This window comes from Tamandua tetradactyla, chromosome 4 (assembly GCF_023851605.1).
Source record: "Tamandua tetradactyla isolate mTamTet1 chromosome 4, mTamTet1.pri, whole genome shotgun sequence".
Lineage (NCBI taxonomy): Eukaryota > Metazoa > Chordata > Mammalia > Pilosa > Myrmecophagidae > Tamandua > Tamandua tetradactyla.
The window spans coordinates 117105613-117131646 of record NC_135330.1 but is presented as its reverse complement, the minus strand read 5'-3'; the positions used below and the strand labels follow the sequence as shown (position 1 = coordinate 117131646).

The window sequence follows — 26034 nt, the reverse complement described above, 5'->3', positions numbered from 1 at the left end:
CCCACCATGAAGATGAAACACAAAAAGCTCCATTCATCCCATGCCCCACATTCTCCCCTTCCCCTTGTGAACCCCAACCCGCTGCAGCCTCACTGGGTGCACACTCTGTGTGAGTGTCTATATGGGTAGGGCTGCATAGGGGGGAGGCAGGACTGGGTAGACAAAATGGCATTTCATTTTCTCTGGGGTCTGGTCCAGCTAGAAATCATTTGTGGACAGAGGCTAGAGGGATTGCAGGCTGGGTCAGGCCAAACTACTGAGCATCTGCTCCATCATGTGCTTATGGCCCTCCATGGTTCCAATTTGGGCTAGAAGGTAGAGAGGCTAGAATAGGAAAGGGGGAAGAGAGGAAGACTGGCCAGGTCCAAGTGTGGGTGGGTAAGGAGATGTCCAAGAGTGGAAGAGGGTGACATAAAAAGCAGACTCAAAGGTAAGCAAATAAAGGGCAGTGCCCAGGAAAGGGGACATCTGTGGGAGAAGACAGTGAAAGGGAGGGACAGACTAGACCCAACCTGCTTAAGACCTTTGTACTGAGGGAAGCTGCTGTCTCCTTGGGCAACTGAAAAGAAAACACACTTCAGCCCTAGATTCCTAGCAGGTCATAACGACAGTTAATGTTTCCTGTTTCTCTTCCTTGTCTCCTTTCTTCTTGGCTCCAATGAGACAAAGTTCCACAGTCCTTGGCCCTCAGCCTATGCACTAGATCTTTTTCCCACCCCTTAATCCATCTCTTTTCTCTCTCTCTGGCATTTCAGACTTTCCCCCTCCCCTTTCTCCTTCCCACTTGCCTAAAACCATGCTGTTTCCCTAAGTTATAGAACAACAATTTCGCCACCCAAGTTCTTGAAGTGTTGTTGATTATTCCTCTCACTCCTTCTTCTGCATCTCTAATTCCTGATTCTTCTTCTGCCTCTCTGATGGGAATTCTACATGCTGAGAAATCCACATCTTATGGGTTTTGTGACCAAATTGCTTCATCCCTGAGTCTTAGCTTTCTGATCTATAAAATGGGGATAATAATTGTCTCCATTTTATATGGCTATTGTGACGATAACAAAAGCTTTGCTTATATAAAAGGAAGTCTTGAAGCCCTGTTGTGTGCAAAAGTTTGTAAAATATGTGGTTTTGCAATTCCTGTAGCCACTAATTTAAAAAAGAATATGACATCCTTCATTTAATAATGAGGAAAGTTTTTCTCCATCTAATATGTATCATATACATATATATATTTTTTTTACATGGGCAGGCACTGGAAATCGAACCCGGGTCCTCTGGCATGGTAGGCAAGCGTCCTTGCCTGCTGAGCCACCGTGGCCTGCCCTAATATGTATCATATAAAAGTGATATTCCCTCATTTCTTTTTCAGATGGAGGTTTTATGGTTGTAAAGAGTATAAACTAGATCATATAAAACACATACATAAATACATTATGTAAAGAAAATATCATATATTTCATACATATATGATATAAAAAGCATAATCTTTATTATGCCAGATTTTAAGTACGTTATTTCATTTAGCTCTCAAATAATACTGAGAAATTGGTACTACTCTGCTCATTTTTAAAAAGCAAGCAGCAACTTGCCTAAGCTCTCATGGTTACCAAGGAGAAGAACCACAGTTCTATTTCACAGCAAATTCCATGCTCTTTCCACTAAATATCAGTACACCCCAAATGGCAAAGTATGAAACCAGTCACTATCAAGCTTATCAAGATGCATTATTGCATTAAGGACTGCAAAACTTTGATGTCCTAATTCTATCATTCCTTCTATATTTATTAGATTATTCTATAAATAAGAACTTTCATCAACCATTAGGGGAAAAAATGTACCAAACCTCATTCTTCTTGCCTTAATTTCTTCTTGTGGCTTGCAAAACTTTCTAAAACAAAGTACTCCTAACCTAATGAGAGAAAATTGCTGTAACAACATTGTTATAGCTGGCTAGCTGCCAGAATTCAATATACCAGAAATGGAACGGCTTTTAAAAGGGGGAATTTATTATGTTGCAATTTTACAGTTCTATGTCCGTGAAAATGTCCCAATTAAAGCAAGTCTACAAAAATGTCCAAATTCAGGTACCAGCAAGAGGTTACCTTCACTCAGGAAAGGCCGACGAAGTTCAGGGCTTCTCTGTCAATCAGAAAGGCATGTGGTGAACATGGTGGCGTCTGTTAGCTTTCTCTCCAGGCTTCTTGTTTCATGAAGCTCTCCCAGAGGCATTTTCCTTCCTCATATCCAAAGTTTTCAGGCTGTGTAGGCTCTCATGGTTCTGTGGCTCTATTCGTCATTCTCTTGTTCTCTCCAAAATGCCTTCTCTTTTAAAGGATTCCAGTAAACTAATCAAGACCCATCTGGAAGGGTTGGCGTTGCATCTCCGTCTAATCAAAAGTTAATACCCACAACAGGGCGAGCCACATCTCCCAGGAGATAATCTAATCAAGTTTCCAATTTGTAGTGCTGATAGGGATTAAAATAAATGGTTGCCTCCACCAGATAGATCAGTATTAAAACATGGCTTTTCTAGGAACATAACCCTTTCAAATCATCGCAAACATGAACCCCTTAACCTGGTTTGCTTTCCCTGAAGTTTCCTGCCTCTGACCCGAGAACTCGAAGGCTAATGTCAAGCTCTGGCTCCAATCTGTTCTCCGGCTTCTCTAGCCTCCCTTACTCCTGAGCTGATGGGCACTAAGTTTGGTTCTGAGCCACCTGGGTCAGAGCTCCCTGCATGTCTGTTGCCCCAGTTCCCTGGACTGGGCTTTTGCTGGATCCCTGTGGCTCAATTATTAATGACTGTGACACTAGGGACTAGAGCTCTGAGCATGAACCTGAGGAGGCTGGGTCCCTTGTCACTGCCAAGATGAGGTCTGTTGAATGTCTTCCCAGGTATCATGACCGCTACATTACCCACACTTCACTCTGCTCAGTTGTGAGAACTCTACTATTTTCCCATTGCTCTAGTCACAACCAAATTGACACATTTTATCTGAATTCTAGACCCATTTCTTGGCCTTCATTTGATTTAGAGGACAGAACCCTTGTGCCCCTCTTATTTCCCCTTTCCTTTTGCCCCATTCCTACCTCACTCTCAGATATATATATTTTTCTGCATTCAGGGATTTATATTTCCATATTGTCATTCTATATTGATTCTTTGCTCTCTCTAACTGTGAATGATTATTAGTTTTCTTCACTCAAAAGCCATAAATGATCATTGTAGGAATATAAGAAAATAAAGAACATCCATAATGCTATTCCACATCAAAAACAAGAAAGAGAAAAGACATGGGATTATGGAATCCTACTGTCCTTCAATAACTTCTAATCAACTTTGAGTTATCACTTTTGGGAAGTGCATGGGCCAGGAATCACATGGCAGGTGAGAATTCTACTATCGAACTACCCTTCCACCCCCCATTTACAGTATTTTTAATGTCTTTACAGATGGTACACATATCAGATTTCTAATAATTTTCAAATTTCTAATGATTTTCAGGTTTTCCCCTCTAGATTTTGCAGGGAATGAGGGCAGATGAGCAAGATGGGGTCATCTGTAGAATTTGTACCCCTCAGTTGTGGTCTGGAAGACACAGCATGCTGCCACATGAGGAACCAGAAAGGACATTTTCATTAAGACAGTGGGGGATAATGTCAGCTAAGGTGACTAAATGGTTTGCTATGAATTCCATTTTTGTATGTGCCACATTACTTTCATAAGTGGAATTGGGATTAGAATTTCCATATCTTGCTTCAGGTGCATTATTATTAAATTTAAAGCTATGAACTTGAATTTGAGTGCAATCCTTTTGTTTTATCAGATCATTTCTATGGAAACATTGTAACCCTCCAAAATGTGCCATAGAAGATCTACCTGTGACAGTGGGAGGCTGGAGCTCTTTGCTTCTCTAAAGCAAGGAGTCTATGCCTATATCTTAGCTGACTGCATTCCTCATGGACCATAATCCATGTCCTTCAGTTGTTGTGTCAGGGGGAATGAATATCCCTCCATGCTTATATTGAGAACAGGCCTCTGGTTGCTCAGAAGTGTGAACGCCGTGAAACAGATTGAGATACACCATTGTGCTGGATTGTATACGTCAAAGAAAGATGCATAAATATATATATATTCTTCTTACAATGTTTGTGACATTTCTTTCACTGACAGGTGGTGTTAATGGTCCATACCCTTGAATCGGGGCACATTCTTCGACATCTCTAACCATTCATTTGGTGGAAGTGATGCTATGCAACTTCTCAGGCAATGTCTTAACAAGGATATGACTTTCATATGCTCCAACCATTCATTTGGTGGAAGTGATGCTTTGTGACTCCTGAAGCAATGTCATAAAAAATAATATGACTTCAATATGTCTCTCTCTCTCTCAGAACATGCACCTTGGGAGCCCTGATGTGACACATAAGCAGTCTGTTCACCTACTTTGATGCCACCATGCTAGGAAGAGAATGTGGAGAAGGCACTTAAAGTGGGGTACTCAAGGAACTGTAGCTGTCCCTGCCCCCAGGTGATTCTTACAGCATCAACTGCCAGACATGTGAGTGAGGCAGTGAAAACTATATGCCACTGGTAAAGGGGAAAGTAAAACTCTTCTATATAGATGCTTCCATTGGGCATGCATTACTCTAATAGAAAACGGTAAAACATTATAAAGCATGCAAGGAAACAAGTAATCACAAATGTGACTCAGCAAATGCAACAAAGGGCAAAATTTATACTCTGGCACATATAAAAGGACAATTTGAAAGAGACTTTAAAATAAGTGTGTTTAAAATGCTCAAACAGATAAAGTGTAAATTTTTAAGACAAAAGTAAGATATTACGAAAAAAGAGCAGAAAGACTTGAAAGTCATGAGAGAAGGATTCTAGAAATGTAAACTGTAGTAATTCAAATAAAAACTCAAAGGACATGCTAAACAGTAGACTGAATACAGCTGCAAAGAGAATCAGGGAATTGGATGATAGAGCTGAGAAAATTACCCAAGACCAGCACAGAAATCTAAAACAATGGAAAATGGGAAAATAAAATAAATAAACAAACCATGGAGGATAGAATGAGGAAACCCAATCTACATATAACAGGAGTTCAGGAAGGAGAAAACAGAAAAACGCATAGGGTGGGGATAGGAGTAATACTTGAATATATAAGGGCCAAAAATTTTCCAGAATTGAGGGATATGAGTCCTCAGATTGAAGATGCATACTAAGTCCCGAACAAGATATCTAAAAACAAAATCCACCTAGAAACAAACCAGCAGTGCAGAATTTCAACTGAAAAAATAAAATATTAAAAGTTACTAGAGAGGGATTGTAGCACAATAATGTAAGTACACAGAATGAAGCCGAATGTGAGAATGATAGAGTGAGAAGGGCTGAGGGCACATATGAAACCAGAAGGAAACTTAGACAATAAAGACTGAGATGGTATAAATTAGGAATGCCTAGAGTGTACAATGATAGTGACTAAATGTACAAATTAAAAAGTGTTTTCACATGAGGAAGAACAAAGGAATGTTAGTATTATAAGGTGTTGAAAATAGATGGTCATTCATATTTTAAAACTTCAACTTCTGTGTGAGACTAAGGGAGAAATGTTTATTTGGTGCAAAATTTATATTTTGACTAGTGCATTTCCTAATTAACTTTAAGGACAGTTTAATAGAAAAATGTAAGTACATGGAATCTTGAATAGGGCATGAGATTTTGTTGGTTTGCCCAGGTTAATGTGATGCCTGATAAATCCCAGAGTGATTTGAACAGTTAATAAAGAAGTATCTGCAAAGTTCCCTTGGGGGAATGGGGCAAAAAGGGGGGAAATTCAACTTCCCCTTTTGGAGAATTTCCAACATTCTCGCAAGCAGTGGGGACAACCAAATCAAAAGGCCGCACCCTCAATCTTGGGGTCTGTTCATATGAAACTTATCCCTGCAAAGGATAGGCTAAGCCTACTTAAAATTATGCTTAAGAGTCACCCCCAGAGAATCTCTTTTGTTGCTCAGATGTGGCCTATCTCTCTCTCAGTCAACACGGTAAGCAAACTCACTACCCTCCCCCTCTCTAGATGGGACATGACTCCCCGGGGTGTATACCTCCCTGGCAACGTGGGACAGAAATCCTAGAATGAGCTGGAACTCAGCATCAAAGGATTGAGAAAATCTTCTTGACCAAAAGGGGAAGAGTGAAATGAGACAAAGTAAAGTGTCAGTGGCTGTGAGATTTCAAACAGAGTCAAGAGGTTATCCTGGAGGTTATTCTTAATGCATTATATAGATATCCCCTTTTTAGTTTAAGGTGTATTAGAGATGCTAGAGGGAAGTGCCTGAAACTGTAGAGCTGTGTTCCAGTAGCCATGTTTCTTAAAGATGATTGTATAATGATATAGCTTTTGCAACATGACTGTGTGATTGGGAAAACCTTGTGTCGAATGCTCCTTTTATCTATGGTATGGACAGATGAATAAAAATTAAATAATAGGGGAAACAAAGGAATAAATTGAGTAGATTGAAATACTAGTGGTCAATGAGAGGGAGGGGCAAGGGGTATGGCATGCATGAGTTTTTTCTTTTTTCTTTCTTTTGCTGGAGAGATGCAAATGTTCAAAAAAATCATGGTGAAGAATATACAACTATGTGATGATATTGTGAGCCATTGATTGTACCCCATATGCAGAATGTTTGTACGTTTATTGTTTACAATAAAAATATTTTTAAAAAAGTTATTAGAGAGGTAAAAAGAACCTTTAAAAGAATAACAGTGAGAATGATCGTGGTCTACCAATAACCGGCAATAGATGCCAGAAGATAATGGGATAGTAATTTCAGGGTTTTGGAGTCAATAATTGTCAACTTAGAGTCCCATAGCTGATGAATTATGATTTGAGAGCAAGAGGGTAAATAGATGCCACAGAGCGTTCACTCACTGACCTTTGGTGTAAGAACTACTAAATACTGAACAATGTATTTCACCAAGATGGAAACTGAACCTAGAAGAATGGGATGCAAAACCAAACAGTGAGGACCAGCACTGTAAAATATTTTGGTAAATTTAATTAAACAACTACAAAAGGGGCAACAGTGGTGACTCATTTGGTAGAGAATTTAAAAATAAGGGGGAATTTAGAAACATAAGACAGAAATACAGAGCTGATTGAAGGGGAATTTAAGAATTGAAATGTTTTACTTTTTGTTTGTTTTTGCCAGGAGGGGATAGAAATATCGACTAACCTGCAACTGTAAGTATATATGTTAGTATTTTAAGGGTAACCACTAAGCACTGAAACAGTAAGTATAAGTTTCAAATCAGTCGAAGTGTTTAGAAGAAGGGAGAAAATGAAAGAAATTTTAATCACCAGAATTAAAGCAGGAAAGGGGAAAAAAGAAGCAAAGGAAAAGAAGGTTATATAAAAAATAAAATGAGGGTGGTAATACATTCCAAATATGGTGATCATAATGTGGCAGAGTGCTAGTTTTCACCAAAATCTGTCCTTTCTGTCTTTCCTAGTAATATAGGTTTGGTTGGGACATGACATGGCCTCATTTCTCACTTTCCTTTGCTTCCAGGTGTGGCCATGAAACTATGTTCTGAACAAGGAGATACAAGCAGAAGAGAAGTGAGCCAATTTTGTCCTAGGCCTTAAGAAGTTGGGCTTGTGCTGCTTCAAGCTCTGTTTTTCCTTCCTGGAACTGGAACTCAAGAACAAGGTTTCACTGAACAGGTAAAGGTAAAGCCTAAAGGCATGGCTAGCAAAGCGGATCCAAGGAGCTACCCCAAAGGCAGGTACTCCTGATCTATTAGAGAAAAATGAACAGTCTGTGTGGGGGTGGGCAGTTGGAGAAGTTTGTCTCTTCCTAAAAACCATCTTTCACCCTAATTAATATACATGGTAAATGAAAACAGATGAAAATAAATTATTAAAAGACAGGAGCAGAATTGATTAATAAAATAAAAATCCACGTTCTTTACAAGATATACTTAAAACATGGTGACACCAAATGGTGGAAAATAAAGAGGTGGAATTAGATATACCAGGTAAACTAACAAAAAAGTAAGCTATCATATTATGTAAAATAGAACCTAAGGTGAAAAACACAATGGACAGGTAAACAAGTACTGAATTTATCTAAGCAAATTGGGTTATGCTCCAGGCTGTGTGACTTACCAGGTGGGATCTTGAAAGATTGCTTGATTATCTTCTACCTTCAGTTTCCATATGTATATAAGGCGATAATAATATATTCTTTGCAGAATTGTGAGAATGAAATAAAATAATGAATGGAAAACTGATTTTTTATGGCCATAAAGATGTAATAATTCAAATGATGTCACATGATTACTCCATTCACAAACATTATTGAGCACCTACTGTGTGCCAGGATATTTACTGAAAACTTGGAAGCTGGAGATATACCTCATCAGAGAGATTATATGTAAAAAACTGAGTTCAATAAAGTCTTCTAAGGCATCATGATGGAGATATTATATAGGCTGGAGAGAGTAGCCAGTTCTAACCTGCAGCAAGGTCAAAGTAGATTTCGTAAGGGAGATGACTCTTAGGCTGAACCTTGAAAAATGAGTAGTGTTTGTACAGGCTGAGTAAGATGAAAGGGCATAAAAATAAGTGGCCTGCATAAGAAACTACATGGGAGGAACTCACCAGGTTTGATGAGACTGGAGAAACACAATGGCTAGGATATTGGGAGTTATCCTGTAGGCAGTGGAGAGCCATCTGAAGGGCTTATCTAGGGAACGACACTCTCAGTTTTGTATTTTAGTGGGCTAACTTTGGCAACAATATGAGAGATGAGGGATGAGTTGGCAGTGGTGGGTAACCGGCTTAGAGGTAGGGAGAGGGAGACAATAAGGAAAATAATGCAATGTTTCATTGGCTTGAAAGGAGGGACCTGAACCAAGACAAAAACAGTGGAATTGGAGATAGGGTGAAAGGATGCTTTTCTTATTTCTCCTGGGGGTGACATGGTGGATGTGGTGACATTTACCAATAATGAGACTAAAGAGAGAAACCTGTGGGCAGTAAAGTTAACTTCTGTTTTAGGCAAGTTGAGTTTAAGGTTTATGGGGTATTGGGGTTGAAATTCCTAGGAGGCAGCTGACATTACAGAACTGGAGATGTGGGGAATGACCTGGGATGGAAATGGCATCAGCACAGAGTTGGTGGCTGAAATCATGAGTGGGTCCGATAAACCACCCAGTCTGACCAAGGACAGACTATATAGGCACCCCAACATTTAAGAGTTGGCAAAGGGGCCGAGCAGGAAATGGTCAAAGAACTAACTTGGAGACTGAAATATCACACGAGGCAAGAGTAGAGATGGTTGCAAGACTGAAAAGTCTGATCCACAATGACAAAAGCTGCAGATAGGTCAGGTAAGGTGAAAACTGAAAAAAACCCAATGGTTGGGGGGATTTTCAAAGCCATAGGTGACCTGTGTTAGGGCTCTTTGGGTAGACTAGTGATCACAGAAGCTGGTTTGCAGGGCCTTAAGGAATCGGTGGTAGATTAAGAAGTGGATGTGAGAATAACGAGAACAGGCTTTTATCTCCCTGGGAGATTGGCTGTGGAGAGATGGAGTATGGGAACAGAGTAATTGTTTTATTTTTTTGTTGAACAATATGTGAATGAGTTTAATGGTTAAAGAACATGGGATGATGTCGCTAGAGAGCGTGAAAGTCCAGAAGAGGGAACAGAGGCACTCTTGGATTGACTCTAGATGGAAACCGTCTTCGATGCCATTAAGATGACCCCAAACGCTCTGTGCTACGTTTTTTCCAAAGGGCAGGAGGAGGTAACTTGCCTTTTATTGCGCCTTCCTTTCGAGCCAGCCTTTCTCATTAGTGAGCGTCGTGCTAGGATTGGAAGGCAAGTCGACCCCCTTGGCCGGTGTTCTTTCCACGAAACCGTTAATCATTACAAATGAATAAAAGCAGCACTCCCTCCAGATTAATCCCGGTGGCAGATGCTAATCCATCTGCAATATTTTTAACATCACAAAGAATAAACCATCCCTGGAGCAGCTTGCTCACGAGAGGCTCTCAAGTGCGATGATCTCGCTTGCTCTGTTCAAGCGGGTTAATGTCAAGTGTGATTTTGCTCCATCCCCAGCGCCCGGGGTAGGGGGAGGCGCCCGCCGCGCGGTCGGCCAGCGGGGTCTGCAGGCACCGGGAGGGTCGAGGGCGCTGGGAAGGGGCTCCCAGGACTCACGGCCAAAGACAGCCCCCGTCGCCAGCTCGTCTGGGGGCTTTCTCCGCTTTCCCGGAGCGCCCGGCCCCGGGGAAGGCCGCTCCTCTTCCCGCGGCCGCCGGGTGCCAGTGACCACCCGGCGACCGCTTTCGGTTCCGCGCCTTATAAGGCCTGACAGGAGGGTCACGTGCGTCCCGGGCCGCCCGCCGCGAGGAGGGGGTGGCGGGGGGAGGGGCGGAAAGCGGGGAGGAAAAGGGGAGGGAGCCGGGGGCGGAGGAAGGAGCGAGGGGCGGATTCAGCGGCCGTGGGAGGTGGCGGTGGCGGTGGGGAGCGAACCGCTCCGAGCCGCGGAAGGGAGCGGGACCCAGGAGGAGGAGGAGGAGGAGGAGGAAAGGACCGGCGCGGGGGCGGGAGAGCGCGGCGCGGCGGAAGCCGGAGACGGCGGGAGGGCCGGTGGCTGGCCCCGGGCGGGAGCCGGGGCGGCGGCGGCGGCGGCCGAGAGGGTCCGCGGCGAGGGAAGCGCATCCAGCAGCCCCGGCGGGAGCGGCCGGGGTCCCGGTCCGCGCGCCCCGGAGGCGGGCTGGCGCGGGCCGGCGCGATGGAGCCTCAGCACGTGCGCCCTGCGCCGGGCGCCCGCAGTCCGGCCTGGGAGGAACCGGTGGGTACCGCGCCGGCGCCCACCCACCCACCCCCCGCACTCCGCCTCTCCTCTGCTCCCCCCGCCCGGGCCGGGTTCCGTTCAGGAAATGGCCCGGGATGAGGTCCCCAGCTGCTTCCCAGTCGGGGCAGTGTTTCCTCCGCCGCCCGGGCTCCTCCTAGCGCGCCGCCCGTAGCGCCTTTGTCCGCAGGTCCCAGGCTCTCCCCGAGGGGCTGCCGGCGATCCCTGCCCTCTTAGTCCTCCGAGGGCCGCTGCCAGGCTTAAACGACAACTCAACTTTTCACTTTATTTTAGAACGTGGGGTGTAAGGAGGGCGAGAGGACAGACCCCGGAGCTACGGTCAGCGCGTGGGGCTCGGAGAAGCCCGGGTCTTGCTCCTGAGACCGCGCCCTGGCCGTCACCTGGGCGCGTAGGTTCCTCAGGACCCGCCGCTGGGGGAGGCAGATCGCGATGTCAAGCCGGGTCTCGTGCCCCCGACTTCTCTTCTCTGCCAAAGCCTCGGGCTTTTCTAGGGTTAAAGGGTTTTGCCCGGGATGAAGCGGGAAGCTAACTTCGCTTTCGCCTGCGATTTGGCCGTACACGTAGCGCGGAGGTTGGATAATTTTAGGGGCCGCGAGTAGCATGTGCGTATGTATTGCGTGTGCGAGTATAAGGAGGAGGAGACCGTGGGGAAGAGGGGGGATGGGGGGCTTTGGATCTGTGCCCTCAAACTCCTTCAACTTCCTTCTTTCTTCCAACTCAGTCAGAACCACCTCACATCCCTCCAGGGATTCTACCCAGGAATCCCGGTCACACTCAGAGTTCTGTAATCCTGTGTGGGCTGCCTTTTCCCTGGCCTCGAACGTGGGCTCTCCGTGCCCTGCCTGGATGTTTGCTACTTCGACTGGGTTGAAATTCTTGAGCCGATCTGGAAAGCCCGGTCGGAAATTTCTGGCCTCACCGGTGTTCTGTTCAACGTGTTCGGATGCTGTTTTCCCAGGGACTCCGCGTGTCTGCCCAGGCTGGCCCTCTGCATGTCGAGAGCTGCTAGGTCAGGTGCCAGGGTTGGTTCTTTCTCTTTTCTAATATATACACTCCCAGTTCCTTTGCCCAGGGTACGTTTCTCTGCCTCCTGCTTCCTGACCTTTCAGAAGTGTCCTTCGACTTTGATCCTTCTGTATCTGCAGCTGTCTTTGCTTTTGCAAATTTGAACATGTTGTTAGTTGCCCATCTGCTCATATTTCTTCTATTGTAGTTGTTGCTGGGGATTAAATTATTCTTGAAATTAAATATACAATCTAGTTCTGAAGTTTAAATCAAAGATTATTGAGAAATAAATTCAGTGATTTGCTTTTGTTTTAAACTTTACTGAATGAAGTCTCTTTAGGACGATTCACAAGGAAAAAATACAGTTATTCGTATTTTCCTTTAGGGTGCTGATGCCAGAACTATTTTTGTCCAGAAAAATAGACAAGAACTTTTTTTTTTACTGCTCAAAAGTGACAGCATCTAAAACTCTCATTTATTTCCTGCAAAATATATTCAGTACCATTCTTTCCACTCAAGCTTTTGAAACTAGAGCCCTAACAGGAATCTGTGAATGAGACTGTGACAGTTCATCCAGACTAGGGAGCTCTCCTAAAATATTAGGTTTATTTCCTTTAAATACTGAAGGCCTTTTTATTTACTCAACAGATATTTTATCTAGCACCTATGTTCTCTGATGATTGGATACAGGAGTTAATGACAAAACACAAATCCTTGTTCTTAGAGAGCTTACGTGCTTAACTAAACAAAATGACTTGTTTCGTACATCTTAATGTAGAATGTAAGAAACATTCTGCAGACATCTCAGTTATGTGACATAAAATATTACTCTTGACAAAGTGATTTTATTCTGAATAATTGCTCTTTGAAACCCTGTAGTCATAACTTTGAAACCCTGTGGTCATATCTAAGAATTAATAAAGGGAGTTTTCATTTAAGCTCTTAAAAAAGATTAAAGTCTCTTTTCACATGACTGAAAAGTGGCATATACAAGAAAAAGGAGTGATAAATTAGGAAAAAAAGAGTATGGATTTATTTTGTTATAACGTCTTTATTAAGATATAATTCACATACATCTCACCCATTTGGATTTAAATGTTAAGTATTTTCAGGCATTTGGAGGGAAGGGGAGAAACATATCAGCTTAATCTAAATATGCTTTGAAGGAACATAAAATCCATCAAAATCAGGACCCCTCTTCCCCCCAGTATACACACACATAGCCTCAAGGCACCTACGCAACACATAGATAAACATTTTTTTTCCACATAAACATTTTAATAGCCTTTCAAGGGACTCACAGATTTCCTGAAGCCCTGTCTTTGTAGGCTCAAAGGTCCAAGACCTCCTATTAAGAACTCCTACATTGTAACTCCATCTAGCACTTATTTAAAAATCTGCTTTTTTGAACTGAAATATGGGCAGCTCTTAATACTTTCCTATAAAAGTACACTTATGTATATGTATGAAAAGGAATCTTCACTATTGTACAGGCAGTGTTCACGTTACACAGATCCTGTTGCATAAAGAGTTACTCTCTTTGCTCCTTCATGGAACCTACAACTGATGATACGATTCTCCATGTAACTACTCAGAAGAAAGAGTAAACATATCTCAGGAATTGAGGCTGATGATAGTAAAAGAGAACAGCACTTCTTGTCTGAAATACAACCAGGTCTGAGTTGAGAGGCAGCTGCTGAGCCTCATGACATTATTTGCATTTGGAGATGAAATGAAGTTATTTAGTTAAGTGAGGGCATTTAAATAAACTGTTAGTCTTATTATTACCACTCTGGTTAGGGTATTGGGCCTAAAGAAGATAAATGCGAGCGTTGAAATTTCTATGCATTTTCTTTAATGCTTCGATATTAAAGCAAGTCAACTGGAAATACAGGCATTACTAAATTTTTGATAAATTAAAACATTTTGTTGATAGACATGGGCAGGCAGGATGATAGCCATACAACCCTTACTTGTAGATATGATATCCTAGAAAAAAATGGGTAGTTAGAATTGTAGCCAAAAACTTCAGAGTAGGAGTATTTACAGAGTTCTTGGACAGTAGAGGGCTGCTAGAGGGTGCATCTTACTTACTGTTTTTATTCTCAAATGATTTTATACTTGTTAGCGTTGATGAAACTGTTCAGATCTAATAGAAAAGTAGAAGGAGAAGATTTTGAAAGGAAAAAGGGCCAAAATATAAATCAAAAGTAAAAACATGCACTGGATCTAGATGATGAAATGTTTTTACATTAGTTGTAAGAATGACCATATGTACATGCAGTTATTATCATGATTAATCTCAAAATCTTTTTCCATTCAGATTCCTATGTGGAAAATTTAATAGTGGAAAGTTTTGAATGTTAAATTCTAAATATGTAACAAATACTGTATTCTGGAAATAGTTCTAAAGTTTTACTGAAGCTGTCTTCTAAGGCCTGTGTTTGTTGAACCTGCACTGTTCTTTGGTTGCTTGGTTCCTACTCATTAGGAGCATTGAGTCCTAAACATGAGCATTTATAAAATGCCTGTTTGAGTTCTTTAAGATTTCAAATGTAGAATTCTACACCTTTCTGATACAATATTTAATGCCAAACCATAGAACATATGGGAATTAAAAACTGCAAATGGATATTAAACCCTTTTTTTGTATGAGTAGTGATCAATAATGAGAATATAATTCAAAGGTATTGATACCTCTCGGTAACAATTAAAACACTAATATTCATAAAGTTAGTATCATAATGCGATTTGGCTGTAATAACCATCTTCAATGTGACAGTTTTTTTTTTTTTAAATGGGGGCAGGAAACCTTATTTAGTGGTAGCGTCACCTATTTTCATTTCATCGTGAATGCAGTGGCTACATGGGTTATGTCCAGGTTTTTAATAGTGTATTGTGATATGTTCCAAACAAAAATTTCAAAGTAACAATCATAAAAAATATGTAAGACGTATCTAAGAAATTATTTGAAAGTTTGAAAACACCAAATAAGGAAAATGGCAAGAAAATCTTGTAAATTAAATAATGTAATATATCACATATTTGAAATTTACATCAGTTGCCATTGTTGAGCCAAATTAAAATGTTTGAAAATATTGAGATCTTTGATTTTGCTTTTTTTTTTTTTTAAAAGGAAGTGAAGTGCTTTGCAGGCATACACTGTACAGATTGAATATTCATTCTGGAATCCTAATTATAGATAAGACCTGAGAGGAGTCTAGTGGGAGGTTAAGTGCCTTAAATTAAGATACCTTAACTCAAGAGATTCCTTGAAACATTTTCTCCTCTGAAGAGGTGATTGAAGGAATGAAGGTTTTCCCTGAACTGCTTTTGTGGGAAGAGAGGTGACTGGGACTTTTCCTTTATTTTCCTAACATTCTCTTGCACAGTATCTTCATTCTGAGCATCCTGAGTACTAGGGAAATTGTAGAGCAGAGATGGTTCATTTAGCATGAGCCGGCTAAGACTTTGCTTTCAAAGTCACAACTAACTTTTAAAACTTGTTACAGGAGCCTTTGAAGACCAGGGCTGGCTGTGACATCAAATCTTTATGAAGTAATGAATACCTTTCCTTTGACTATTAATTGCCCAGCTATTGCAGATGAAACTTTTAAGCAATCACAGTTTGAATTAAAAAGTGAGAAATGTATTTGGTCCTCTTATTAAGATCACAAAAATAGCCATGGCATTAAACAATGCATTTAAATATAATAACCTTGCTGGATTCTGGGAAATGTTACTATACAAAACTTGAGGCCCTAATGTGTGACGAGAAGTCTATGTATCTGACAAACTTACTTTTGTTTTATATGGTGGTAAAGTTAAAAGAACATTATAATTGGCACCATAGGATTTGGACTTTGGTTCTAGCCATGATTTGGGGCCTGAGTTTCATTCCATTAAAAAAGAGGGCTTAACAAGGCTTATTCTTTCAAAAGGCCCACGGACTAGTCCTTGTACATACTGCCAGGCCTCTGGATTTGTCAGTAACCAAAAAGCTAGGTGTGGATAAAGGCCATAATTTTGTTAATTAGCTCCTTTACTCTTAAAGAATTCTCTTTAGAGAATACAAAGTATTCTTTGTAGATACAGAATCACATATTTATAGAGCCCTAAGGGATTTAAAGTGCATTTGGTCCAGCTCTTTCCTTTCCTGAAGCTGAAGAAGCAGCCTTTAAAAATTAGTATTACATGGCAGAACTCTCCTGTCTTTGAACATTTAAATGAACCAGCCCATTTATTCTTAATGAATTTAATCTACAGTGTGGACCTACCCTATTGGATATGCCTACTCTTTCCTAAAACCTTAGATTGGTCAGCTCAGCAATTATCAAATTATTGTTGGGGGTTAGAATCTAACTAAAACCAGAAAAGAAAAAATAGAATCTTAGTTTGGATGAAACTTAAAGGTCATGTCACTTGAAAAAAAAAAAAGAGAAAGGAATGGGTACCAAAGGGCCTCAATACACTAAAGAGATTTAATGCTTTACTGAAGTGGGGAGACTCCACAGTCTGGCAGCAACTTTCTGACTTACTTAAAAATATAGTTTTACCAATTTAGAGTTCTCTTTTTGGATGGTAAGAGGAATCTGTCATTTTAGTATCTTTACCCACAGCCTCCTACACCTGCAGGAGTTTTGACAAAGCGTGCACAGCCCGCCGCGAGGCTGGTGTGCCCGAGGTGTCCGCGAAACCGGCTCGCATGAGGACGGGTTGTGAGTGGTGGCTGCAGCCTGTTGATCCCATTTCCTCCTGCTGTAGTCCGGGTTAGGGAGTGGCTCTCTCTGAACTTCCAGTGTTTTCGTGCTCTGGTCCCGGTTGGTGTTCGTATGGCTTGAGTACATTGTTTTCTTACAGGCAGACTCGGTTAGCGCTTCAGCTTTGACATTTATTTTGCATTCTGTCGTCCTGGGCTGCGTGTGCTCTCTTGTTCTGCGCTCTCCACGCCCTTCCCAGTTTCCTGTTAGCCAAGGGATCGCTCTTTCTGAACGAAAAGTTCTCAGCGGGGTTGAACCTCCCGGAAAATGCTCTTCTCTTCCGTGTGCTCTGGCTGGGGGTAGGGGTGGGCCAGAAACTAGACACCGCGGTCCCGAGGGCCGAAAGCACCCGAACCCGAGGGCAGAGGCGGGTGAGACATATGGTCCGCGGAGCGGGGTTGAGGGTCCTGAGACCGACGAGGGACAGAATAACCCTCTTATCCTGAAACGACCGCCCGGCTCCAGCGCACAGGGGGCCTTTTAATCAGCTGGAGCCTTGCCGCTAGGCCTAAGTCTCTGGAGAAACTCGGGGTCCAGGTGGTGGCGGGGTGCCCGAGAAAATCTGGAAGAAGCTCTGGGTTCCCATTCTTCTCTAGAGCCATTCTTAGCCCTGTTTCTCAGGACCGAGGGCCGGAGCATCGCCAATGCCGGGCCGGCTTGGGGGTTGACTGCGGAGGCTTCCTGCCTCCCCGTCCATCTCGGGGACCCCAGACCCTAAAACGGGTGGGAGGAGGGTGGCTCCGACCCCTCTGCTACCCCCATCCTCTCTTCTGCGCTGGCCTCATTCTGCGTCAGGAATCCCAGAGCTTCCCGAGGCTGCGTGCGCAGGGGTCCCAGGCGGGCAGGAAACCCCGTCCCCTGCGATTCCAGCGCTGCGGCCGGACCCTGGGGGAGGAACCTGCGGGCCCCTTCCGGGAAGGCGGGTGGTCCCCGGGCGACCCTTCCCCTGCGGGAGCGACAGGGGGAGCGGAAGATGGCGGCGCTGGGCGCGGGGCTGCACGCCCGCTCGCGTAGAGCCCATCCGCTGACTGCCGACACCGCCGCCCCAACCCGGCGGTGCTGTGTCCCTGCAGGAGTCGGAGAGGATGGCCGGGACCGGCGGGCAACAGCACCCTCCGGGCGCCGCGGGAGGAGCCGCCGCCGCGGTCACCCCCGTCGCTTCTTCGGCGGGGCCCGGAGAGGACTCATCCGACAGCGAAGCGGAACAAGAGGGACCCCAGAAACTGATCCGCAAAGTGTCCACCTCCGGGCAGATCCGGACCAAGGTGAGGAGGAGGAGGCGGGCCTGAGCCGAGCGAGGGAGGCGGGAGGCTGCGGGGCGAGGCCGCGGAGAGAGGGCGCCTGAGGCGCAGGGGGCGCGCCGGGCGAACCCGGGAGCGCGGGACTCCGGGAGCGGAGGCGGGCCTGGAGGCGCGGGGCGGGGCCTGGGTCCGGGGGCGGGGTGCGCGGGGAGCTGGACCGAGGCGCTATAGAAACGTGTTCCCCCGCCCGCGCCCTGGAGGCCGCGAGGTTGGACTCCTTGGAAGTTCGGGTGGCAGAGGCCGCGAAGGAAACCAGCGGCTCCGCGAGAGCGTGGGAAAAAGCTGAAGCCCCGTGGCGAGTTCCCACTTAAGGCACTTAAAATGAGTGTTCTCTATTTTTCTTCTGCCTGCCGTGCAGTGGTTGGGTAGTGTGTGCACGTGCGCGGGGTGCCGAGTGCTCGCTGAGCTACCAGAGCTGCAGTGAGTCCCTTTCTCTTCTCGCGGGCAACAGCCTGCGGGTTCTCTCGGTCCACCCTGACCATAGTTCCGTCCCTCTGTCTCCTGCCGGCCTTTGGAAGGCAGAAGCCGCGGGGCCAAGCCAGGGGCAAAGGATGTTGGTTGTCCACCGCACCCTGCCGGGCAAACTGCTGGCCGGACTTTCGTGCGGTAGATTTCCGCGAAGTGCAGAGTTCAAATGTTACCAACTTACCCACAGTTTCTCATAATGAAAAGTAATTTCTATATGGTAGATGAAGAGTAGGATCTTGCGCACCTCTTGTTAATGGGACTTATGCTGTGGCCCTCTGAGGGCTCAAAGTTGAGAATTTTAATTTGTTCATGAACATACATAGAGCAGATACTTACGCCTAAAGGATTATTTATATATTCTGATTTTCATCATAATTTTTAAATCTTCACACTGAGAGTCAATTATTAGCCGGGGATTTTAATGAGGAATTTGAAAAGGCAACCATTAAAATAATTGGGGTTGTGTGCTTCTCTTGAAAAGTAAAATTGCAAAAGTTAATTCATTCTCCCTATTTTTCTTTTTTTCTTCCCCTATTTTTATGAGAATTTGTTTCTTAAGTCATTGGACCCGTATGTGAAAATAGAACTTTTATTAAATGCTTTTATGTATTAGCCTGCTGCCTTTGTAGTTTTTCTAAAAACACAGAAATAACTGTTAACAAAATGCACTTTTTGAAGTCAAGTAAACATCAGTCATTTAAGTGCACGTCTTTTAACTCCTTTTAATTGTGACATTTTTGAGTTTGATAGTATTTGTCATAAATTAAGAATATGAGGTTTACTGTATTTTTAGAAGATCAAGCTAAATAGAGATTTTACTAACAGTGCTTTAAACATTTGAAATCTTATTTTTTTAAAAAGTTATACAACAATAATGGGCAAAATGGCATAGGTTATATAATTATATAAAATCTTTAAAATTCTAACCGTACTTATATAATTAAGCAGCAACTTTATACCATTTGAAAAAATTTAGAGGTGTAATAAATTGAATGGAGCAAAGTCATACAATAAATTTGTTGGAGTAACCAGTAAGATTTATAAGTTTCATGAGTTCATGATAATAACTAAGTTATGCTTTTGATATTATCTATGGTTTTGGGTAAAACATGCGCATCGAAATAGAGGAGTAAAGTTTAAAAGCACATTTATTGTTGGTTTTCAGTTTAACTTTCTAATAAAAATGTTCAGCACATATATTTTGCCATGATTAGAGATAGTCATCATGAAATGAAATGTTGCTCCAATTTCAAAAGAAATATTGAATTTCAGAAATTGTGCATTTTATACCAGCACATCCAGGGTGCATATAAGTTCGTTAATGTTTTCATATATAAACACCTGGTGTCAGGGTCTAAGACTGCTGAGCCTAGCTCATTCTCACCCTCTCCCCACCCCATTCCAGGCTGATGTGCCACAAGCTTCATCAGTTAGGTCTCTTCAGGTTCACTGTAAGAGAAGAAGGGATGGACTTAGAATCCGGGAGCAGAGAGGCAGTGTAAGGAATGAGAAATACGATGCTGAACTGTGGGTTCCCAGTCTTGGATTATGATCCAATAAGAGTTAAGGAAAGCATTTTTAGAAAAAAAATGGATACTGTCTTGAGCCCTCCACATGAGTGTAAGGAAGGAGAGCATACAGCAGAGGTGGCTTAAGCCCAGTCATTTTCAAGACAGCAGCAACAGTTCTTGCTCATATATCCTAAAAATGCATGAAGCGGTCATTAGGTCTGACAGGTGGTGATTGTTAGTGGTATCTTTAATCCTGTTGGCGTAGCAACCTGGGATTGGTGGATGTAGCACACACGCTAATACACATAGACACATGCTTAGCTATATATGTGTATCTGCATACTCTTATCATATATGTAGGGCCTGCAGCAGCGTGAGTTGCACATTGAGGTAAAAAAATACTTCTTAAATGACCATGTATATGTTACACATTTACATATAATGCTTCACCTACATGGATGTTGTCATTGAAACTGGTAGTTCTTATTTCAGCTACATTTGAAATTCTTAGGCTCATAAAGCTCTTTTGGTATCCAGGTTTGGATAGAAAAAAGGCCACCAATTTAGTAATCACCTTATTTGAAGTATTCTTTGTTGTAAATACTGGTTAGTGTTTTAACTAATTTGAATGTTGGTAAGAACCCCAGGTTAATTGTGGCATTTGAAAAAGTTTGCAGGCTTTTTCCTGAATTGAAAGAATAATACATGCATATAAGGAAACATTCAAACAGTGTGAAAGGATATAATGATGAGAGGATTTTTAGGGAAAGCAAGCTCTCTCTCACCCCAGACCTTTCCTCTCCCTTTTACAATCGTTGTTGATATTTGGTACGCTTCTAGAAAATTTCTGTGCACAATCAAGCCTGTACACCTGGATATCTATTTCTTTAAAAAATGCTAGTGGGAACATTCTCTGTTCTACATCTTGTTTGTTTTGAGATATAATGCGACAGACATATAATGTACTTTGTTCTTTTTAATATTGCAAAGTATTCCATTATATTGGGTTGAACCATGTGAAGTTGCTGTCAGTCAAAAATGGTCAAATATTTCATATAATTTAACCTAAATATGGTTATAGCGTCATTTAATTAAGCAGTTCTCTATCAAAGGAAATTTGGATTGTTCTTGGATAACAAGCAACTCTTTTTTTATTTTTTTGCTGTGGCTATGATGATTTTTAAAGTAAAAATAGGACTGGGATACCTTTTAAATTAGTGTGATTTAATACAATCCTTAAGTATACTGTATATGCTCCATACACCCCATATGGTATACTTTTTGTCCCCCCTTTCATTTTCCATTTCCCCGGTTTCTCTGTATCAGCTAAGTGGAATTTCAGGCAGTTTTATCTAGTTGTCCAGGTGCTGACCTTTATATAATTTTATGGCTGCCTCTGTTTCCCCAAAGGAAAATAAAGTCACTTATATAGAAAGTGATGTAGGAAAGCCAAAAGGGAGGTGTAATTTGTCATGACTCTTCCTCTTAGTCCTGACTGTCTCTCAGAAGAGGTTTATTTTGCATTCAGGCACTGTTACTGTAGAGAATTTCAAAGGTATTTACTGAGAATGAGACTTTTTAAACTAACTCTATTACAAACTCAGACCAGATTGTTTTTGAACATGATAGTGAAGGTGGCTTTGAGTGTTCTGTGTTGGCCTGATGATACTGTACCCTTTCATTTTTCAGGCAGTGGCCTGAGGGATGTTGGTCAGGTTAGCAGAGTATAATTGTTTGACTGCCATAAGGCAAATGTTATAAACAAATGGGAACCATCTCCCATGACATTTTCTGCCAGTGAGTCATCTCGGCCGAGTTCTTGATGCTTCAGGTCTCAGAAATACGTCTTAATTAGGCCTATTGTATTCTTGTAGTTCAAGACCGTTTACTTGGCATTTATATTTCATATAGTTAACTTTTAATGGCTTTAAATGAGTGTCTAAATTTAGGTAAAACGTACCTAAACATTGGAACGATATTCAGAACTTGGCGATAACACTCTGTCTGGATTAAGACATACTTTTCAGCCCAGTAAGAAAAGAATAATGATGACATTTTTCAACTGTCTTGCTTTTACTTTAACATGAAGGATATATAAATGAAATCTTACATCTTTATGATGGGGTAGTATATGGAAATAAAGATTTATGTTTTTTATTGCTTCATGAGATACAGTTTGTGAAATTCAAGTGTCACCTTTCACCATAAACCCTAAAAATGAGTAGACAAGGGGCGACTGCGTCAGCATTTTTCATATTGTCGGTGGCAACTCAGTATTGGATGGTGACAATTCATATCCAGCATTTAAAACAGAAAAATAACAGATTAAAAATATTATTTAAAACTCTCAGAGTTTTGGGTAGGAACACTGGAATTAGGTAAAGATCCAAATAGAGTACAAAATAGAAACATGGCTGCAAGAGTGTTAAGAAATGAAGATTGTTAAAGCAATGCTGACAAGTCTGTAGTTTAGAAACTCAATATGATTTGAGAGGTAAGTATGATCTTCTACATTTTGAAAGAAGATGAGCAGAAAGATGTTTTGAATAATAATTATCATTCATCTGGGGCAGAGGTTGACTGACTTGGCTGAATAGCCTTTGCGGACCGTGAGATCTCTGTCACAGCTACTTAATTTTCTTGAGGAAATGTAAATGCAGCCATAGACCACATTTAAAATGAATGAGCACAGCCATGTTCCAATACAACTTTATTAAGAGTTCATGTAATTTTCAGGTGTCAAGAAATCCTCTCTCTTTCTCTTGCTCTCTTTTTTTTCTTTTTAAAATTTAAATACATGCAAACCATCTTGACTTGCGGGCTGTACAAAACCAGGTAGCATGCAGGATATGACTGGTAAATATGGCCTGTGGTTTGTGGCTTGCCAACAGCTATTCTAGTTACTAGAAGATGGTTTGTAAAGCAGTACAAAGTTAAGGTGTTGCTAAATGCAGTCATTTTTAAGGGACCAAATAAAGCTAGATTTCATCTATTTAAAAAATCTCATTTTCGTAGAACATTTTATTTTTAGCTTGATTTGCTCTTTGCTTCCATTTTAATGTGAACTAAATATAGACTGGAAACTCTTACTCGTGGTACAGTAATATATGGTATAACAACTTTCTTTCCATTTTGATTATCATGTGATTATAAGTTCTACATGATAGCCCATTATTAAAGATGAGACATAATAAATAATTTACTAAATCCTTACTTTGCATATTAGTTAAGATGCATCATTTGAAAGTATCTAAATTTAGAAAGCTTTCACCTAATTTAATTTTTTTATACACGGTCAGGCACCGGGAATCAAACCCGGGTCTCTGGCATGGCAGGCAAGAACTCTGCCTGCTGAGCCACCGTGGCCCTCACTTAGTTTAAGGGTGCATGTTTGCTATTGTGATGGGAGTGGTAAAAGATATATTTGGATCTACTGTTATAAATGACTTCGGGCTGCTTTCAGTTTCCAGGGTACAGTGTCTCACTTATATTGGATTTGTTAGGCTTTACTTAGTAAATGTGTTTATAGCCAAAGGTTTTAATTAAAGACAGTTTGTTTTACATCCAAGAATAGACCTTTGAAAAGACCATGACATGTTAGTACATTACAGTTTTCCTTGGCAAATTTGTTTGGTTTTGTTAGGTTTCGAGTATTTTTCCTTCCATGTATATTTGCCCAATTAAAATGCATTTGTTTTATTGATTTGCTGAAGGGGTTTAAAATGGCTAATAACCATTATTGATAATAGCTTTAATTTAAGATGATATGTACCTTGTTTCTATGTTATATGGTTGCTTTTTTTTCCCTTCAAGTGAGCATATGTAGTAATAATTCCATCCCTCCTTTAAGAGTGTTAAAAATGCTTTCTGTTATGACAGTATTTGGGGAGACTATTAGTCTTCCAAGGAAGTGTGATTAGCTTTATCATGTCTGGAACTGGAATCTCTAACCTTCTTACTATGCCATTGGAGTGTCAAGCCACTAGACTGTAATTCAGTATAATACATGTTTTTAGTAAGCTTGGAACATTTATATTAGAACTTTAAAAAGATCTTTCTCCTTTGTTTTTTAGTATTTACAGAGCAGTTCTATATATATGACGTGATTTAACAGTTGCGTAAATTATCTAAATTTTACAAATGATAAAACTGAGACTGAGTTTGAATATCTTGACCCAAGTAGTAAATTGCAGAGCTGGAACTCACGAGCAGATCTTCTAACTCCTGGACCCTTACCCCTGGCACAGGGACAACACATGGTTTCCCAGTGTCTTGGTTTCAGTGGTCTCACAGTTTTGTTGGATTTGAAACTTTGCATTTATAGTGTACAAGTATGTATGTATGTAAACAATCTCTTCGCTTTTCCTCTTCTCCCTTCTCTCTCTTCTCCCTCTCTCCCCTAAATCCCCCTCCCTCCTTCCCTTTCCTCTTCCTTCCCTCCCCTGCCCTTCTTCATTTGTTCTGCAAACCTACCTGTCTCAGTATATTTTAGCCTATGTTTTTAGTGACAAGTGTAAGAGTGCACATTTGAAAAGTGAATTTCAGAACAAAAAGTTGCAGCTGAAATTTACATTAACTTTAGTTATAATTAGCAAATTCATTAAAATGCTTTTAAATCATCTTTGGAAGAAAATGCTTATAGGTATCTAACATTTCAGGTAGAATTTCAGAAAAAACTGAAATTTTCTCTTCCATAAAGTAAGATGCCATTTTAAAAGGTCATGATATAGCTTTAAAAATAATTATGTAAAGGAATTTTCCTATTGGCCGTGTAAGACATATTTGAGGAAAAAACGTAAGTAAAGTTTATTTTTAACTAGCTAAGGAATGAAAATGGCAGTTCTTGTCCAGTTTTATCCATCTGACTATTTTATTTAGATATGAAAAAATACAAGATTGTGTAGGTGAGCAGGCATGCTTCTTTGAGTTGGAGTATTCATATAAATTCATGTAGCATTTAAAATTATGTAATATTAAAATATTTGATATACATAAAATATATAATTTCTGTAGTTTGTGAAGGATGATGGTAAAATACACACTATTGGTTTCAACTTCAGAACTATAACATTTTCAATACCGTACATATAACTGTGTGCTCCTTCCCTTTTTGCTCCTTTGACCTCCCTCAGTTCACCCATTCAAAGAAATGTTCATGGTGTGCCAGGCAGTGTTGTAAATGCCAGGGATAGAGTAATGAACAAAACAGACAAAAACCTCTTCTCTCTTGGAACCTCATGGCTTAATGCAGGGATAATGTACAAATTTACGAACTCATAAATGTAAAGTACATAGTATAGTAGAAGGTGAGAAGTTCTGTACAGAACAATAAAGCGTGATTGGAAGTGGGGGGTGGGTAGAAGGGGATGGGATGGGATGGGATGGGAAGAGGGTGACATTTCAGAGACGACCTTAAGAAAACCATAAAATGTGCCATGTGGACTTCTAGGAGATCAGTCTTGGCAGAAGGAACAGTAGCTGTAAAGACCTAGAGGGGGCAGCGAGGGGCTTCATGTATATGCATATTAATGAGGAGGTCATTGGGGCTGGAGTGGAGTAGGAAGGAGACAGATTGAAAGTTGGAGGTGAGTTAATGGTGTCAAAAGTAAGGTGCTAATAAATAAATGGGAGCGCCTCAAAATTAAACACTTTTGTGCATCAAAGAACTTCATCAAGAAAGTAGAAAGACAGCCTACACAATGGGAGACAATATTTGGAAATGACATATCAGATAAAGGTCTAGTATCCAGAATTTATAAAGAGATTGTCCAACTCAACAACGAAAAGACAGCCAACCCAATTACAAAATGGGAAAAAGACTTGAACAGACACCTCTCAGAAGAGGAAATACAAATGGCCAAAAGGCACATGAAGAGATGCTCAATGTCCCTGGCCATTAGAGAAATGCAAATCAAAACCACAATGAGATATCATCTCACACCCACCAGAATGGCCATTATCAACAAAACAGAAAATGACAAGTGCTGGAGAGGATGTGGAGAAAGAGGCACACTTATCCACTGTTGGTGGGAATATCAAATGGTGCAACCACTGTGGAAGGCAGTTTGGCGGTTCCTCAAAAAGCTGAAT

At 41.5% G+C, this 26034-nt stretch overlaps 1 protein-coding gene and 1 pseudogene across 5 annotated transcripts in view; one reads left to right on the top strand and one right to left on the bottom strand.

Annotated features, from left to right (window-relative positions):
• The first annotated feature begins 11315 nt into the window (after nucleotides 1–11315).
• DGKH (diacylglycerol kinase eta) overlaps nucleotides 11316–26034 on the top strand; it is a 212010-nt gene continuing 197291 nt past the window's right edge. Inside the window, exons 1-2 of one of the 5 annotated variants that reach the window (XM_077158350.1) lie at nucleotides 11316–11908; nucleotides 17738–17929. In XM_077158350.1, the coding sequence (XP_077014465.1) occupies nucleotides 17750–17929 (180 nt within the window). In that variant the 5' untranslated portion in view covers nucleotides 11316–11908; nucleotides 17738–17749. Of the gene's footprint in view, nucleotides 11909–17734; nucleotides 17930–26034 lie in introns of those variants that run through there. The other 4 variants (XM_077158353.1, XM_077158360.1, XM_077158351.1 and 1 more) reach the window with 4 other exon arrangements.
• The window catches only part of LOC143679513 (histamine N-methyltransferase pseudogene), a 39192-nt pseudogene continuing 31455 nt past the window's right edge, over nucleotides 18298–26034 (bottom strand).